Source organism: Hemitrygon akajei, chromosome 7 (assembly GCF_048418815.1).
Source record: "Hemitrygon akajei chromosome 7, sHemAka1.3, whole genome shotgun sequence".
NCBI classification, from domain to species: domain Eukaryota; kingdom Metazoa; phylum Chordata; class Chondrichthyes; order Myliobatiformes; family Dasyatidae; genus Hemitrygon; species Hemitrygon akajei.
The window spans coordinates 158,739,214-158,757,054 of record NC_133130.1 but is presented as its reverse complement, the minus strand read 5'-3'; the positions used below and the strand labels follow the sequence as shown (position 1 = coordinate 158,757,054).

General features: G+C 43.5%; 1 protein-coding gene across 1 annotated transcript; it reads right to left on the bottom strand.

Annotated features, from left to right (window-relative positions):
* Positions 1-15,934, bottom strand: LOC140730094 (solute carrier family 2, facilitated glucose transporter member 6-like). Its single transcript, XM_073050229.1, has 10 exons — positions 15,834-15,934; positions 11,502-11,664; positions 9,885-10,091; positions 8,247-8,346; positions 7,270-7,481; positions 6,375-6,527; positions 5,534-5,642; positions 4,613-4,798; positions 2,781-2,926; positions 1-829 (listed from the first exon to the last, which is right to left on the bottom strand). Exons 1-10 carry the CDS (start codon positions 15,917-15,919, stop codon positions 665-667), a joined length of 1,527 nt encoding a protein of 508 aa, XP_072906330.1. The 5' UTR covers positions 15,920-15,934; the 3' UTR covers positions 1-664.
* Positions 15,935-17,841: the final 1,907 nt, after the last annotated feature.

Sequence of the window (17,841 nt, the reverse complement as noted above, 5' to 3'; positions counted from 1 at the left end):
TTTACCTAGTACATTTCTACACTCTGGAAGCAGGACTGCATGTGTCTATGGGTGAATTATCCATCTTTTGTTTCAACATCTTTTTTTTTAAAGATATTTCTTTTAAAAGATTAGCTTTACTTATCACATGTATGTTGAAACATACAGCAAAGTCCATTTTTTCATCAAATTAAATCAACGATGACTGTGACACGTTTGCAAGTGTCACCATTCTCCTGGATTCAGCATAGCACATATATAAAGTATTAAGGAAGTATGGGGAAATGCTTATCCCAGTCTTCACATTTGTCACCTTCAGAGGCTGTAAACTCTCAACAGAGTATATCCCAATGCTCCCTTCATTGGAAGTCAGATTGAATGAGCACGGGGGGGAGCTTTATCTGGCCCATGCTGTAGCTCCTCTGGCAGAGCTTGAGAGACAAAGTAAGAGAAGGTTTTACTCTGTATCTGACCTGCAAATGCAACAGACGTGCGAGTGATGTGTAGAGATACACAAGGAGGAGCTACTCCTACACCAATCACCCTTTGCACAACAGCAGGTGATGAAGAAAAGGCAAAGAAGGATTTTAGTTCAGGATTGGTTTGCTCTTACACGGGGTGAAGAAGATAAGAGTTTTATGCTGCATGATTTTAACTTCCAGCTCTACTAAGTCCAGATTCCACATCAACTGTTGTCATCGTTAGGGGAATCCCTCAGGTTCCGGAACTCATCCTCAAGTTGCTCCAAGGTTTTCCCTTTGGTTTCAGGAACGCAGAAAGCAGTAAATATTAGAGCGAATATGGATATCACACAGAAGAAAAAGAAGGGTGCAGAGAGTCCAAAGGATTTCTGAAAAAGAGTAGTTTTCAGTTAACTTTCAAAGTTCAAAGCAAATTTATTATCTAACTCATATGTCAGCAAATGCGACCCTGAGATTCATGTTCTTGTGGGCATGCTCAATAAATCCATAATAGAGTAAGATCACATCAACTTGAGCCTTCAACCAGTGTGCAAAAGACAAAAATAAATAAATAATAAATAAGCAATAATATCTGGACAAGAAAAAAGTCTGCAGATGCTGGAAATCCAAGCAACACACAGAAAATGCTGGAGGAGTTCAGCAGGCCAGGCAGCATGTATGAGAAAGAGAACAGTCGATGCTTCGAGCCTTGACCATTCAGCAGGACTGATTGCCTTGGACTTTCAGGCGGATTTGGTAAGGTGCCAGACAGTAGTTTAAACAAAATTAATTAATCCTCTATGATCTAGTAAATAAAGAGTATTGTAGGGAAAATAGGTCATTTTAGGGTAAAGTGGCTGTGTCTCATGGGCTAGCATAACATAATATGTAATAACCCTGGCAAGAAATGTTGACATTTCATTGCGTTTGTCCCTCAGATCAATCTGACGAAGCTTTGTTTCATTCCCTCTATTGCAAGATTATTCTTCCTTAAATAGAGAGACTGGATCTTTCATAAAGTTGTAGGGGAGTTCTCCCTGGGCTCTGTACGGCTGCAGTAAAATATCTTCACTATTACAGTATATGGGACTAGGTGTTCTATGACCAAGTTTGCTGTTAATACGAAGCAGGGTGACAATCTGAGTTTGAGGACAATGCAGAGAGGCTTTGAGGGAATATGGACAGGCTAAGTCAGTGGGTAAGGATATGCCAGATCTGATATATTGTGGCAGAATTTTGAAGTAGATATTGTGTTAAATGGGGAAAGGTTTAAAGCTGTTGTTGTTCAAAGTTCAAACTCAGATGATCAAAGCATGTATACTACCTTGAGATTCATTTTCTTTTAGGCACTTAAAGGAAAATAAAGAAATGTGACAGAATTTAAACAACTATAAATAACAAAGACAAACCACCAATGTGATAAGAAGATAAATTGTGCAAATAGTTTTTAAAAGCAATTAAATAACACTGAGTTGTAGAACCCTTGAAAGTGAGTCTTTAGGTTTGAAGTCAGAGCAATCTCGATGTTCCTGCACATAAACATACAAAGGCCAAGCAGCAGAAACATCCAGCAAATAGGAAGGCAAATGCTATGTTGGCCTTTATTGCAAGAGCATCTGAGAGCCTGCAGTGAAGACACGTTACTGCAGTCATTCAGAGCCCTGGTGTGACCACTCCTACAACTTCATGGACAGATCCAGTCTCTCTACCAAAGGCAGAATAAACTTACAACAGAGGGAATGAAACAAAAGTTTGTAAAGTTGATTCCAGGGATGAAAACCCATTGAAATGAATAAAGTTCATGCCAGCTTTGCCGGGTGGGCACGTTGAGATAATGCAGTGGTTAGCACAACGCTTTACAGTATCAGTGACCTGGTTCAATTCCTGTCCTGTCTGTAAGGAGTTTGTACGTTCTCCCCATGACCACGTGAGTTTCCTCCGGGTACTCCGGTTTTCTCCAATAGTCCAAAGATCGACCGGTTGGTAGATGAGTCGGTCATTTTAAATTGTGCAGTGATTAAATGGTGGATTTCAGGGCTGCACAGCTCGAAGGGCCCAAAGGGCCTTTCTGCACTGCATCTCAATAAATAAACAAACAAACCAAACCAGGGGTCACATCCTAAGAGAAGGGAATGGCTGCTCACGACTGGGAAGAGAAGATATTTATTCATGCAGCGAGTGAGCTGTGTGGGCTGTAATCAAGCTTGGAAGATTTTTGGATATTCAGAGGATCGATGTGTATAGAATTTTTCTCCATGGTCAGGAGACAAAACAAATCCCAGAAACCCATGAAGTGCAGGAGAAGGTGGATTCCTCATGGTTACATTAGGACAAACAAACCTTCACTGGCAGGAACCACTTTGTAAGGATGAAAGCTGTGATATAACTGACGATGACACACAGTCCCGATGTCAAACCACGGACTTTAATTGGAAGAATCTCCGACATCAACAGCCAAGTTACTGGTCCCCAGCCGAGGGCATAGCCTATGTACAGGTGAAAAGGAGATACAAGTATTTGGTCACAACAAGGCAACTGGCAAAGCTCTCTTGTGGATAGGATGGGGAAAAGAGGTCAAATAAGAACGTGAAAAGATTTTTTAGAAACAAATGACAAACCATTAATACAATGAAGCCATTTCTGTGGACGTTACTCACCCCAAACACCATTTCCTTTTTACTGAATCCCTGCTTTTAACACTGACCCCTCATCTCCTTGTGAGAAACTTGCCTTTAACTTATAAATGCAGCTTACCTCTGCTAAGTGCAATGCTCTTGGGATTTAACCCTTTATTCTGGTTATAGCAAACACAGCATTATATTAATGATGCTACCTCACTATTCCACCAAGCACTGTCAGGTAAATGCCACTCCAAGAAGCGAGGGATGCAAAAGACAGGAAATTATTAGCCTGACTTCAGTGGCCAGGAAGATGTTGGAGTCCATCATTAAGGATGAGGTTTCGCGGTATTTGGAAGCACAAGATAAAACAGGCCAAAGTAAGCGTGGTTCCCTTAAGGGGAAATCTTGCCTGACAAATCTGTTGTAATTCTTTGAAGAAACAAGTAAGATAGTTGCTTACTTGGATTTTCAGAAGGCCTCTGAGAAGGTGCTGCACCTGAGGCAGCTAAACTAGATGACAGCCCATGGTATTACAGGAAAGATACCAGCATACACAGCAGATTGGCTGGCTAGTGTTGGCATAGAATGGAAATAAAGGGTGCCTTTTCCGGTTGGGTTTCTGCAGGGGTCGGTGTTGGGTCCGCTACTTCTCAATTTATATGTTAATGAACTGGATGATGGAACTGAAGTCTCTGAGGACAAGTTTGAGGACGATACTAAGACAGGTGGAGCGGCAGGGAGTGTTGAGGGAGCAGGGAGTCAACAGAAGGATTTCAACAGAGTGGGTGGAAGGGCAAAGAAGTGACAGATGGAATACAGTGTGGTGAAGTGGATGGTCATGCACTTTGGTAGAAGAAATAAAGGTGTAGACTAATTTTTAAAATGAGGAATGAATTAAAAATCACTGGTGCAAAGGGGCTAGAGAGTCCTTGTGCAGGATTCTTTAAAGGTTAATTTACATGTCAGGCTAGTAGTAAGGAAGACAAATGCAATGTTAGCATTCATCTCAAGAGGACTAGAATATAAAAGAAAGGATATAATGCTGAGGATTTATAAGGCACTGGTTGGACATTTGGGCTATTGTTATTGGCTTTGCACAGCCAATCAAATAAGAATGTGATAGCATATTGAAAGGCCGAGATAGAGTGGACATGGAGGGGATATTTCCAATTGTGGGAAATTCCAGGACCAGAGAGCACAGCCTCAGAATATGAGGAACCCTTTTAGAACAGAGAAGAGGAAGAACTTATTTAGCTGGAGGGTGGCGAATCTGTGGAATTCATTGCTACAGGCAGCTGTGGAGGCCAAATCCATGGGAATATTTAACGCAGAGATTGATAGGTTCTTGATTAGTATGGGCGCCAGAGGTTATGGGGAGAAGGCAGGAGAATGGGGTTGAAAGAAAAAATGCCCTGATCAAATAGCGTTGCAGACCCGATGTGACAAATGGTCTCATTCTGCTTCTACATCTTAGAGTAGGTATAACATAGATCTGGCATAAAAAAACTTCTTTTGCAGACCCCTAAATAAAACACTTGCAATCTGACTTACCAAATATGTAAACCATGATGCTGATGAGAGGTATGAGGGTTAACCATTTTTCTGTGTTGGTCTGAAAGAGATGCTCGACAGTTAAGTGACCGCTCTCCACAGTGCTAATGTTGGTTACATTACTTCTTATCTCATTTACTTTGACGTAGACTCCAAAAGTCAGTGTTGATATAAACATAATTATACCTGGTGTGAGAAGGAGAAGGAAAAAAATGAGAGTCCTTGGAGTTTACAGTGATTCAAAACCTGTTTAACAATAGCCCCCACATTGAAAAGTACAGCAATTTAATAAAATGTTTAATTGGTATAGAAAGCCATTCAGCACAACGCAAGCTCAAATCCCACTCTGAGAAGTTGAAATTACATTGAACTTTCAGGTAAAGAAAGCAAAGCTAATGAATTATCATAAAAACACACAAGATTCACTTGTGTATCTCCATCATGTGGTTCATAGCCATGTGTGTGTCCAGTCCCACACCAGCACTGTTGATTCAGCTGACCTCTGGCGTGATCTAAAGCTATTGAATTAGTGTCATACTATCAATAACCCAACAATAAATGCCATCTTTGACAGGAAAACCTGGTTTCCCAGAGTCTCTCAATTACCTCACCCCAGTTCTGAAGCCACCAGCTCTATTGTTCTCTGGCAACTTTGATCCAAGACCCATTCGTATTCTATAGGACCATGAGGGTCACACCTAAGCCAGTCTTCACAGACATTCCTATTGGTGGATTATGAACAAGTTTGCTTCTTTTCATTAGAAGAAAGAAGTCCTTTCTAAATCCTAGCTAACTCAACACAGACCAATGATGGAGTTGGATCCCCTTCTCTGTTATCATTGCCACTGCATCTGTTCATGTACCATAGAAGAAGCCAAAACAATTTCACTTTGAAACTTTAAAGTTCTTTTCCTATTGTACCTGACGCAAAGAGAAGTTTCCGTCTTCCAGCTTTGTCCATTATCCAGGCTGCAATCGACACAGACACCAAGCGAATGGCACCCACCAGTACTGCATCATAGGAACCTTTCTAACAGAAATATCTCCGTCAGTGTGCAGAACAGGAAGTGGGGAGAGAGGGAAAGAGGAGGGAGGTAGAATAAATACAAAAGGTGTCTTTCCTTTAGCAGAGGGTAAAGATTAAAAGTAAATGGTTGAAGTCATGGAGAAGGGATGAAAGAATGATTATCACCTGGGATGAGGGGTCTGGAGTTCTGCCTAAGAGGCAGAAATTCTCATAACATTTAGGTAGTACTTGGATGTGTGCTTAAAGTGCACTAACTGCTGCAAGATGAGATTTCTATAATTCTCTTTACGTACATTTTAGGTTTTCCTCGTACTCCTTCCATCTGGCAGCATTCTGGGCAAAGACGTGACTTTTGTGTTCTTTGTTTCATTTCTCAACTATGATAGTAGACTGCTTTTCTTCCCCACAAGTGGAAACATTCCATGCCTACATCATCACACCTCCATTAGGTCCTGTCTCTCTGTGCATTTTCAAGCGTAAAGAGCCTCAGGAAATCAGCTTTTCCTGATATTTGCAACTTTCGGTCCAATTCCTCATTTTTGCTGTTACTTTGACAACTTTTGTCTGCATCCTATCTCAAGCTTTCCCTTCTCTTCTTTCTGCAAACAATGGCACAGAAGACTTGCATCTGGAGGGCAGCAGTTAGGGACAGTGGGAGATGAACAGGTCCTGGGACCAGAGCAAGCTCTGTGTTTCATTTGTTTGGATAGTGTTGGTGACAGAGTTGCTACTTACCAGAATTACAGCTGTACTATCAAAGATGAGCTGCATATTGATCAGTATGGGAGTGATTCCACTGAGCTGCTGAAACACCCTCATTACGACGGTAATCAGCATGGGTTTGTAGACAAAGGCCTGGCGGAGATCGGTACATGACACTTTTTTCACCTGTCGGATTCAAAGAGCCACAATCTCAGATTGGAAGGAAAGGGAAAGAGACACAGTTTGCCTTTGTACAGCACTGAAATACTTTCACAGTATTAGAAAGCAAGATAAACTACAGACAATGACTAGAATGCAGAAATAATAATGAGATAAATGATTGAATAATCCAATGGATTGATGTTTTTCCAGGAGAATTCACATACAGTTTAACATGTGACACTCCCTCAATTCTGCTCACTGACGCCAGCATTGATTGTTAATCTTTGATGTGGGACCTTACTTTCTGTCTCTTGACGTGAATCACTCTCCCCATTGAGCCAGTGCTGATACAATTTCTTTGAGATATTTTAAAAAATTTGGGTGAAGAATATACTGATACCTTCGCAGTTCTCTGAACAAAATAAAATCTTATTGTAGAATCAATGCCTATCAACCGAGGAGGTCTCACTCCATCCACATTATCCAAGCTTCCTTGTGATTTGTCAGTGGTCCCTGATGTGGGAATAAACTCTCCTCATTGACAATTGTGCTCACAGATCAGCCAGGAATTCACTGAGTGCTGGAGACTAATTGCCTAAACCATGTTTCTACATTCCACTGTGAGCTTGGAATTCTTTGTGATGGGAGTGAGTGGGAAGGGATCTGGAATGTCTACACTTTATTGAGTGAATGTTGGGATAAAGCGACTGGTGATTGCCATGGTGTCTCTGCTTCTGCTGGCAAGACAGAAAGACTTTCTACTTACGTTCCCATCCAGAGCCTCCTGAATCTCCCTGTACTCCAGCAAGTAATTAAAATCCGAGCCCCGGAGCCACATGAGTGCTTGAACAGCTTCATGGTCGCGGTCTTTGGAGACTAAATAGCGAGGGGATTCCGGCATGAAGCACAAACTAATGACCAATACTACTGGTATAATTGTCCCAACCACTGCCAGCCAACGCCAGGATAGGACCAGGTCTGGAAAAGAAATGAAGGACTCCTGTTAGTGTTCTTTTTCCCAAAGAAATTGCAAATAAATAACACTTCCATTCCATTATAATTTCAATTCGTTTCCATCTATTCCCAATGCGGCCAAGCCTTTCCCACCCTCTTCCAGTGCACATAATCGCAGTGGGAGACAGGAACAGGAATTGGCTGATTATACCTCGTGCTGTTTTTGCCATTCATTAATATCTGTGGCATTACTTAATATTTCCCCCCATCATTTCATATAAGATTCAATCCATCTTGGAGCTATCATCAATGTACACAGGAGAGCAAAGATTCGCAAGTTTTGTTTTCTGTTCCACTTCAGAGATTTCTTTCCTTCTGCCCCTTTTTCAACCCATTCTACAATCATAGACATTGATCTACTGATAAGTATCTTGGCATCTCTGTCTAAATTCTCCATGCCTAGTGATGGACACGTCAAAATTGAAAATTATTAGCACCTTGCGCATAAAGAGTCTTTCCTAACCAGTTAATTTCCTGTCCTGAATCATAATTTGCCTTGAATCTCATGAACAAAAACTTTAGTTAAAACTATCAATGAGTGAATTTATCAAATGCCCTCTGGAAGTCCCCAGGGATTACTTTCTAAAGATTCTTTTTCTCCCCACTTCAGTCATGTCTTTGGACAATTCAGTCAGTTTTATCAGCAGGAGATATCCCTTCCCTCCCATATTTTAGAATCCCAATGGATTAAGCCTTTCCCATTCACCCCCAATGTACGGAATTCCTCACCCAATGCATAGAGCAGAAGTGATCCACAGACAAGCATAAACTGTGGGGTAGAGCCCAGTCTTCCTCTCAGCTTGGCCACTGATATCTCAGAAATATAGACCTGCAGGAGAGGAAGGGTACATTTAATAACCTGCTGACCAGAAGACTTGGTGGGAGATGTGTGGAACAGACGGTTCCATGGGGGACACACTGAAACTCAAGAGAAGTAGCTGCACATTAGGGTTAACCCCTGTGCTAGCAGCATCATGAAAAGGAGAGCTGAATGTGTGAGTCTCTCCCTGCCAGTATACAGCCTCTCCAACAGCAAGCCTCATGTAGTGCCTCCTCGTTGGTGACACACTGAAACTCAACTCCTTTCAGACTCAGGCTGGACGGAGAGAAGGTCTGTCCGCTGCACACATAGCACACAGGCCCTCCGATGTGTGGACACGCCCTGGTGCTCGTGAACCAGATCCCCAGCTATGGGTAAATAGCTCCACTGCCTTGTGGGCAGCCTTGGGAGACACAAAGGCTACGGGAGTAAACCCAGACAACAAATCTGGAGTGGAGCCCCTAAGGCAGCTGAATGTTACTGAACATTCTTCTGGCAGCTCCCGCAGCCAGGCTGCTGCCAAGCATAATGATTCATAAGCTTTCCTTTGGAATACACTGGTGAGGCCGTGGGGAGGATATTTTGACAACCGGGCATCTCAGGATCTGCATACCTTCCGTCCAGGCTTGGGTCCTGGAGAACTCACTCCAGTGATCTATCGATTGTCCTTCAAGACAAACGAATGCCATTGTCAGAGGACTGAGCACAAAATCTACACTGACACATCTGTACCGTCTAGGGAATACAAAACCACTGGAGGGATAGTCTTTGCACAAGGCCGCTCTGTCAGAGGGACAGTACTGAGGGAGTGTCACACTGTCAGAGGGATAGTACCGAGGGAGTCACACTGTCAGAGGGACAGTACTGAGGGAGTGTCACACTGTCAGAGGGACAGTACCGAGGGAGTGTCACACCGTCAGAGGGACAGTACTGAAGGAGTGTCACACTGTCAGAGGGACAGTACTGAGGGAGTGTCACATTGTCAGAGGGACAGTACTGAAGGAGTGTCACACTGTCAGAGGGACAGTACTGAGGGAGTGTCACACTGTCAGAGGGACAGTACTGAGAGAGTTCAATTCCCGTTGCGGTCTGCAAGGAGTTGGTACATTCTCCCTGTGACTATGTGGGTTCATACTGAGAGCTCTGGCTTTCTCCATATTCCATAGATATATGGGCTGGTGGCATTTTATGTTGGCACAAGAAACTGGCTCAATCCTCACTGATTAGGTTACACAAATGATGCCTTTCCCATTTAATGTTTTGATGTACATGTGCCAAATAAAGATAATCTCTATCTCATCTCTTTCTCACTCTCAGATTTTTCTGTCTCTTTAGCTGTGCAAGATCAAAATACAAAGACGAGGAAGTTTGCAGATGCTGCAACTCCAGAGCAACACACACAAAGTGCTGGAAGAGCTCAGCATGTCAGGCAATACCTGGAGAAGATCTGCCGATGCTGCCTGGCCCGCTGAGCTCCTCCATCAAAATACAAAGGTGGAATCTGTGTTTTCAGGGACTTGGCAGAAAGTTATCCTTTGCTAACTTACCGGGATGGAGCTAGCTGCCATTCCCCCCGCGAATCCAGTCAGTGCACGGCCAACATCAAGCATCCAAATGGCCTGAGCACTGCCCATTAAGACAAATCCCAAGGCCGATGGCACAGTGGACACCATAATGGTCAGTTTGCGACCCAGTAAGTCATTGAAGAACATGGCACTGAGGCCCCCCAGTGCGGTCCCCAGGGTGAAGACAGACTGTGAAAAGAAATGTTTGGCACCAGGGTCACAGTGTGAACATCGGAAAAGAAGATTTTGTTCAAAAGACAGATTGTTGAGGTAACTCTTTCAACGGCTTAGGAAATGTTATTCTAACAGATAACAAAATTTTGACTGGTTTTTTCTCAGCATACCAATTGGCATCAGTATTTTAGAATGAGATCTTACTTTATTAAATGGGGAGAAGGTTCAAACATCAGAAGTGCAGAGGGAACTGGAAGTCCTTGTGCAAGACTCCCAGAAAGTTAATTTACAGGTCGAGTCTGTGGTAAAGAAGGCAAAAGTAATGTCGGCATTTATTTCAAGGGGAATGGAATATAAAACAAGGAGATAATGCTGAGCTTTTATGAGACACTAGTCAGGCCGCACTTGGAGTATTGTCAACAGTTTTGGGCCCCATATCTCAGAACAGATGTATTGTCATTGACGAGAGTCCAGAGGACGTTCACAAGGATGATTCTGGGAATGAAAGGGTTAACATATGAGGAGTGTTTGGCAGCTTTGGGCCTGTACTCATTGGAATTTAGAAGAACGCCAGCGGGGTGGGGGGGGGGGGGGGATTCTCATTGAAACCTACTGAATGTTGAAAGGACTAGATCGGGTCGATGTGGAGAGGATGTTTTCTATGGTGGGGGCATCCAGAACTATAGGACACAGCCTCAAAATTAAGGATTGACCTTTCAGAACAGAGGTAAGGAGGAATTATTTTTAGCCAGAGAGTTGTATATCTGTAGAATGCTCTGCCACAGGTTGCGGTGGATGCCAAGACTGTGCATATATTTAAGGTGAAAGTTGATTGTTTCCTGATCCGACAGGGCTTCAAAAATATGGTGAGAAGGCAGGTGTATGGGGTTGAATGGGATCCGGGATCAGCCATGATGGAATTGTGCAGCAGACTTGATGGGCTGAATGGCCTAATTCTCCTCCTATTTCTTATGGTTTACAGTCCAGGTGATCTGGGTTCCATTCATGACACTGTCTGTGAGGAGTTGTATGTTCTCCCACTGACTGCATGGGTTTCCTCCTAATGCTCTGGTTTCTTCCCACACTTGAAAGACGTACCAGTTGGTAGGTTCATTAGTTATTGTAAATTGTCCCATGATTAGGCTAGGATTAGATTGGGGGAATTGCTGGCCGGCATTACTCAAAGTGCTGGAAGGGCCTATTCTGCGCTGTATCGCAATCAATAAATCATGAACTACACAGACTAGATACAGAGTACAACTTCTCCTTCAATGTCTCATTAATCATTGGCATAGCAAAGATAACACAGGCTAGATGCAAATTAGAGCTTCACCTATCCTGTCCCATCAAACATTCCTGAGCAGATACTGCACAGGTTAGCTGCAGAGTAAAGTCCCCTTTGTGATAATCGTCATGAGCTCCTACCTCAAACAGCGATGCTGATTGGGTATTCATTTGAAGGTTTGGGATTGGAGAATGTTCCAGTTCTGGGACCACAGGGGAAGTGTAGACCATTGCATAACCAAAGCTTACATTTCCCAAGACTGCTGTGAACACAGCCAGAAACATCCGCCTGTTGTTGACTTTCCTGCAAGGAAAAAGTAAATAGGTCTCTCAGTCTGCAGTAAAGCATTGGATCTTCAACCTTCCTATTCCAATCCATCTCCAGGATTTATACCACCATGTTACCCACCTGTCCTGGGGTTTCCTGAAGTGCATGCAAGTCAATTGCATGAGCCACTCATTGTAACAGGTCATTTTATCTGTCAACACTCTCCAGTAAAAGTGCTTCTCCTGTGCCTCATACTGAATTGTAAATGACTATTTTATATTCTTTGCCCTGGTTTTATACACCCACACTTCCTGTATGTTCCCCTCAGTAATCGTTATCTCATTTTGGATGCTGTTGAGGGGGTGACCTGACAGAGGACGGCCACGGCAATCGGATCTCTGGCACTGAGCCTGGTTCTGTGGTGCAGAAGGGAGAGAAGAAGATGTGGACTTCCTGTACCCACACTTCCTATACATCTATTTGTCAGAGCCTTGCATCACCTCAAAGATCTCTATTAGATATTCTAGTGGTCATTTATTGAGGAAGTATTGCCGATCTGCGATCTTTCCCAACCTCTTGATTCCAGTAAGAAATCTGCAAATTATTTTTGCACTCTCTAGAACCTTTCAATTCTCTTTTTAATAGCAAGACTAGAATTCTACTTACGATTTCACAAGTGTGCTTTCCCCAAATGATCAAGTTCCCTTCATAATCACCTCTCCAGAAATGAACCCAATTGCACAGCTGCATCATTATCACAAGGGACTTCCCCAAGTACACACAGTTTCCAAGGCACACATAGACTTTCTAGAGCCCTTACTGAGATGTCACCTCACCCTCACCTACACTGTCAGCCATGACCACCGGAAAGTTTATTTCTGCCAGTATTCTTCAGTCAGCTCAGACCACCTTATTGGTTAATTTCAGATTTTTATCTGGATAGAGAAATGGGGAAGCACAGTATTTCTGCTGGATTTTTACTTTATATTTCCTTACAATGTAGTAGACCATAAGGACACAGGAGCACAATGACAGCTTGATCCTTCAAGTTTGCTTCACCATTCCACCAAGCCTTATTTATTACTAGATAATCGGGTGACCCATTGGGGCATCCTTTGATAGAAAGGTAGTGCAGTCCGATGTGATGTCCTTTGGAAATTAAAGAAGAAAAACTCCATTTATTAAAGAAGAAAGATGTGTAGCAAGACAAATATAGCTCCTCCTCATTTAATGAAGGACACTTTTGATGACAACACCATCACACTGAGCACAGGGGGCCCCCAGGACTGTGTGCTCAGTCCACTGCTGTTCACTCTGCTGACCCATGACTGTACTGCAACACACAGCTCGAATCACATCATCAAGTTCGCTGATGACACAACCGTGGTGGGTCTCGGGGCTCATCAGCAAGAACGATGAGTCAGCATACAGAGAGGAGGTGCAGTGGCTAACAGACTGGTGCAGAGCCAACAACCTGTCTCTGAATGTGAACAAGAGATGTTTCTTGACTTCAGGAGGGCAGGGAGCGACCGCTCCCCACTGAACATCTGATGGCTCCCCGGTTGAGATCGTTAAGAGCACCAAATTTCTTGGAGTTTACCTGGTGGAGAATCTCACCTGGTTCCTTAACACCAGCTACATAGCAAAGAAAGCCCAGCAGCGTCTCTACTTTCTGCAAAGGCTGAGAAAAGCCCATCTCCCACCCCCCACATTCTCATCACATTCCACAGAGGAGGTATCGAGACTATCCTGAGCAGCTGCATCATTGCCTGGTTCGGGAATTGCACCATCTTGGATCGCAACAGTTAGTGAGGTCAGCTGAGAAGACCATCGGGGTATCTCTTCCTGCTATTACAGACATTTACGCCACACCAGCAAATCTAACAGTATTGTGAAGAACCCCACACACAAACTTTTCTCCCTCCTGCCATCTGGCAAAAGGTATCAAAGCATTCAGGCTCTCACAACCAGAAGTGCAACAGTTTCTTCCCCCAAGCCATCAGACTCCTCAATACTCAAGGTCTAGACTGACATCTACAACATTTATTATTATATTGTCATTTGTCCTCTACAGTGCTGATTGTCTTATTAACTATTGTATTGCCCTGCACTGCTCTGTGCACTTTATGTAGTCTTGTGCAGGTCTGTAGTCTAGTGCAGTTTTATGTTGTTTTTACATAGTCTAGTGTAGCCTTGTGTTGTCCCACATAGTCTAGTGTAGTTTTATGTTGTTTCATGTAGCACCAGGGTCCTGGAGGAACGTTGTTTCGTTTTTACTGTGTACTGTACCAGCAGTTTATGGTCAAAATGACAATAAACTTGACTTGACTTCTGGTTGATCTGCCACCCTTCAAGAATACTGCAAGCCTCTCCTCCTATGTCTCTTCTTCTCTCATCTTTTTTGCCCTGACTCTTTGATCCTGGAGTCGTGTGGCTCTGGCCTCATCCGATTCTTGTTCTCTCCCTCTCCTTGCCGCTTCCCGACGACGTGTGGCGTTATCTCTTGACCATAATGTCCCCCTTCTCTTTCCACGCGGCATAATTAGTTTTTTACCCTAACGTTGCATAGAGAGTAACACCAACACCTCCAGGATGCTGACTTTCCGCGACGATGCGGTTGGCGCTATCCGAAATGGATGCACAGCCCTGCCCTCGTGCGGCGCAGCTGGGGCTGGCCGTGCGCATGCGTCGTGAGGCGCTGCTGATGCCGGCCGTGCGCATGCGTCGTGAGGCGCTGCTGATGCCGGCCGTGCGCATGCGTCATGGTGTGGCGTCGCGGTTTCCATGGGAGCTGGAATCGGCTCGGGTCGGGGAAAGCGTGAGCAATTTTATACGAATATTCGACCCTGAACTTCGCATGCATTCTGTATGTTAACGCATTTTAAGTCGACTTAGTCAAAAAAAAAGTGCCGCTAATTGGAGCTCACAAACAGAACATGAGAAGATTTATAGATACCTCTCAACCCCATTTTCCTGTCTTCTTGTAACCTTTGATGACCTTGTTAACCAAAAACCTATAAATATACCCAATGACATGGCCTCCATGGACATCTGTAGCAATAATTTCCATAGACTCACTACACGCTGGCTAAATTTTTTTTAAAAAGTTCCTCCTTATCTCTGTTCTCAAGTTGTGCCCTCAGGACCCAGACCCCACCACCATAGGAAACATCCTCTCCACGTCCAGTCTATCTAAGCCTTCCACTATTCGACAGGTTTTAATCAGGTCTCCCCTCATTCTTATAAACTGCAATGAGTACAGGCCCAGAGCCATCAAATACTCTTCATACATTAACCCTTTCATTCTGGATCATTCTACAGTCATTCAGCCCAGCGAGTCTATGACAGCCATTAGAACAATTTCAATAGGTTTCAATAGGTTCATTTAATGTCAGAGAAATGTATACAATATACATCCTGAAATTCTTTTTCTTTGCAAACATCCTCAAAAACAGTGCCCCAAAGAATAAAAGACAGTTAAATATTAAAACCCCAGAAACCCCCCTCCAGCTCCTCCTCCCATACATAAGCAACAGCAAAGCAATGACCCCCCCACCAGCAAAAAAGCATATGCACCCTCCACTGAGCACTCAAGCATACAGCAAAGACACAGACTTTTACTACTCGTTCACCCAGTAATTTGATGTATCACAGGTACTCTCTCTCCCTAGTAAGGGAAAAAGAGATGTCTCCATTTCACAGTGAGAGGGGAGACATAACAAAACAACTCGCTAATATATGGTGTTAAAAGTCTGTTGCATTGTTTTTTCCGAGCTCTGTGCCCAAAGAACTCGGGTCTCTGGGCACACAGCCACCAGTCAGCTCACTGCTTTCGATCTTCCATGTCCTCCCACGGCACATTAGGCGTTGGCACCGGCCTCGAATCCGCCTGCTTCCAGAGCCACGAAAATCCGGCTCCCTGCAAGCACACTAATCTTCCAGGCCACGTCCCGTCATGAGACCCTGAGAATGGGTCCTATTTTTTTGCTCTAATGTCTCCTGCATTCGGGCAGGTACTGAATTTTGTCTGGTGCTGCTTATGTGAAAGTAGACAAGGACATTTTACAACATCAAAATGCAAATTCTTACTCCTTTCCTACTAAATATCCAGTTTAAAAAATAAAGACAACATTTACACAAAGCTTATTTTAACTTCGGCTTTGCTTAATTTCATCTGATTTAAAAAGCTTAATTCCAGCTCTTACCCTGTTCGTGGTTCCTGTTCTCTTTCAGCATCACGGAAGGTGTTATACTGTGGAGGAGAAGCTTTCGTGATCAATGCGTTCCTCATGATGGAATGGAGTGGAGTTCCTCTTGGTTCCTCACTGGGCTTTTATTCTGTCCTTTCTTCTGCGGGTTTCCTCTTTACTGAATTTCACCACTTGTTGAAATGACTCATCTTGAATAGCTGCTACAGAATTCATTTCCTGGACATTTTTTTTGGTCATCATTTGACCAGGATTTCCATATTGACGTCAGCCCATGGGTGGTGGGGGGCGGGGGGGAACTTAAACCAGCAAGTAGACCTTGGAGACAATCAGTAGGAGGAAAATGGGAAAGTCAGTTTTACAGGTCTGGTTTAGGCAGGTGTTACTGAAGTTGGGTGGTTCATAGATCAAGAAATACCTGGCTTCGAGTCTGCAAGCTTCACGGCCATTTGCCCCGCTGTCTGATAAACTGAGACGTAGGCTTTGGGCCTACTCCACTGCTCCAAGATTCGGGTCTATCGACTCACTTTCGTTCTGAATGCTGTTACTTGTTTTTATTGTTTGCATGATGTGTGTGTGTGTGCACCCGTGTTTCTTCACTCTCTCTGTGCACATTAGGTATTGGTCTTTTTTCAAATTGGAATCTTTCGGGTTTCTTGTTTTATGGCTGCCTATAAGCAGACAAATCTCAAGGTTGTATAATTTATACATACTTTGATAATAGGTCTCTTTGAACTTGAAGGATTAGTGTCGAGAAATTCATCTCAGTCAAGAGGTTGATGAACCTGAAGATCTCATTGAACCTTATTGAATATTGAAAGGATAGATAGAGTCGATGTGGAGAGGATGTTTCCTATCGTTCATCTGACCATACATGCATATAAACAAACAAAACAGCGCTTTTTCGCACCATGGTACACCCACAAGCATATTTCACACACAGCACAGAAAATAAAATATTACCAAAACTATATTAATAAAATATAATTCAAAATGAATGTAGTGCACGGCACAGGTAAACTGTAAACAGCTCGCTGTCCTAGTGACGGGACCTCAGTGGTGGCTGGGTATTCAGGGCAGTAAACAGCTTGTTGTCCTAGTGATGAGACCTTGGTGGTGACAGGGTAATCATTACTCTCACAGCCTGAGGGAATAAGCTGTTACCCAGTCTGGTAGTCCTAGTCCTGATGCTCCTGTACCTCCTTCCTGACTGTAGTGAATGTGGGATGGGTGGTAGGGTTACCCAACAATGCTTCACGCTTTTTGTCAACAATACTCTTTGTAAATGTCACAAATGGCGGGGAGCGGTAACTCACCTTCTTCCGGTCAAGATAGTGCCAGCGAACAACGATTCCTCAGGTGACATCTTCCAGTCAAGTCATTCAGTTTTTCTACATCTTCTTAATCTTTTTATCTTAATTTTGTTTTTGAAACTGTTGGAGCCTGGGACTTAGTCTGTAACTCGACTGAGTGAGCTAGCACTCTGCTGTTCCCAAGAAAACTCCAGGAGAGAAATGTGAGCACGAGCTACCACGAGGAGAAGCTCAGAAACGAGACAAGGGGGCATGACCGACTACATTTCTCACTGATTAAAACGTCAGAAAAGATTGAAACATCGAGGCACATGTGGAAGAGAGCAAGCCGTTCTTGGAGAGGCTGATGGAAGGGCTGCTGGTTCCTGTCACTGCCCTTAGAGAAGCTGTTGGGCCCTGATGCTCTTGGCGATGTTATTGAAATTCTGATATTTATGGATTAAACTGTAGTTCATATTGGCCTCTATCAGTTCCATGTTTTTATCGTGTTCTCGCCAATTTTTGCTTGTTTGCGATGGACGGGCTGGGGGTTTGGGTGATCTGTTAGTTTTTGTGCAAGTGTTGTTTGCGAGTTTTTGTTTCCTTTTCTTTTTGAGCGGGGGAAGTGGTGTCTGTTTTTCAGCTACTTCTATGGTTTTCTGTACTTTATGGCTATCTGGAGAAGACAAATCTCAGAGTTGTATTCTGCATAC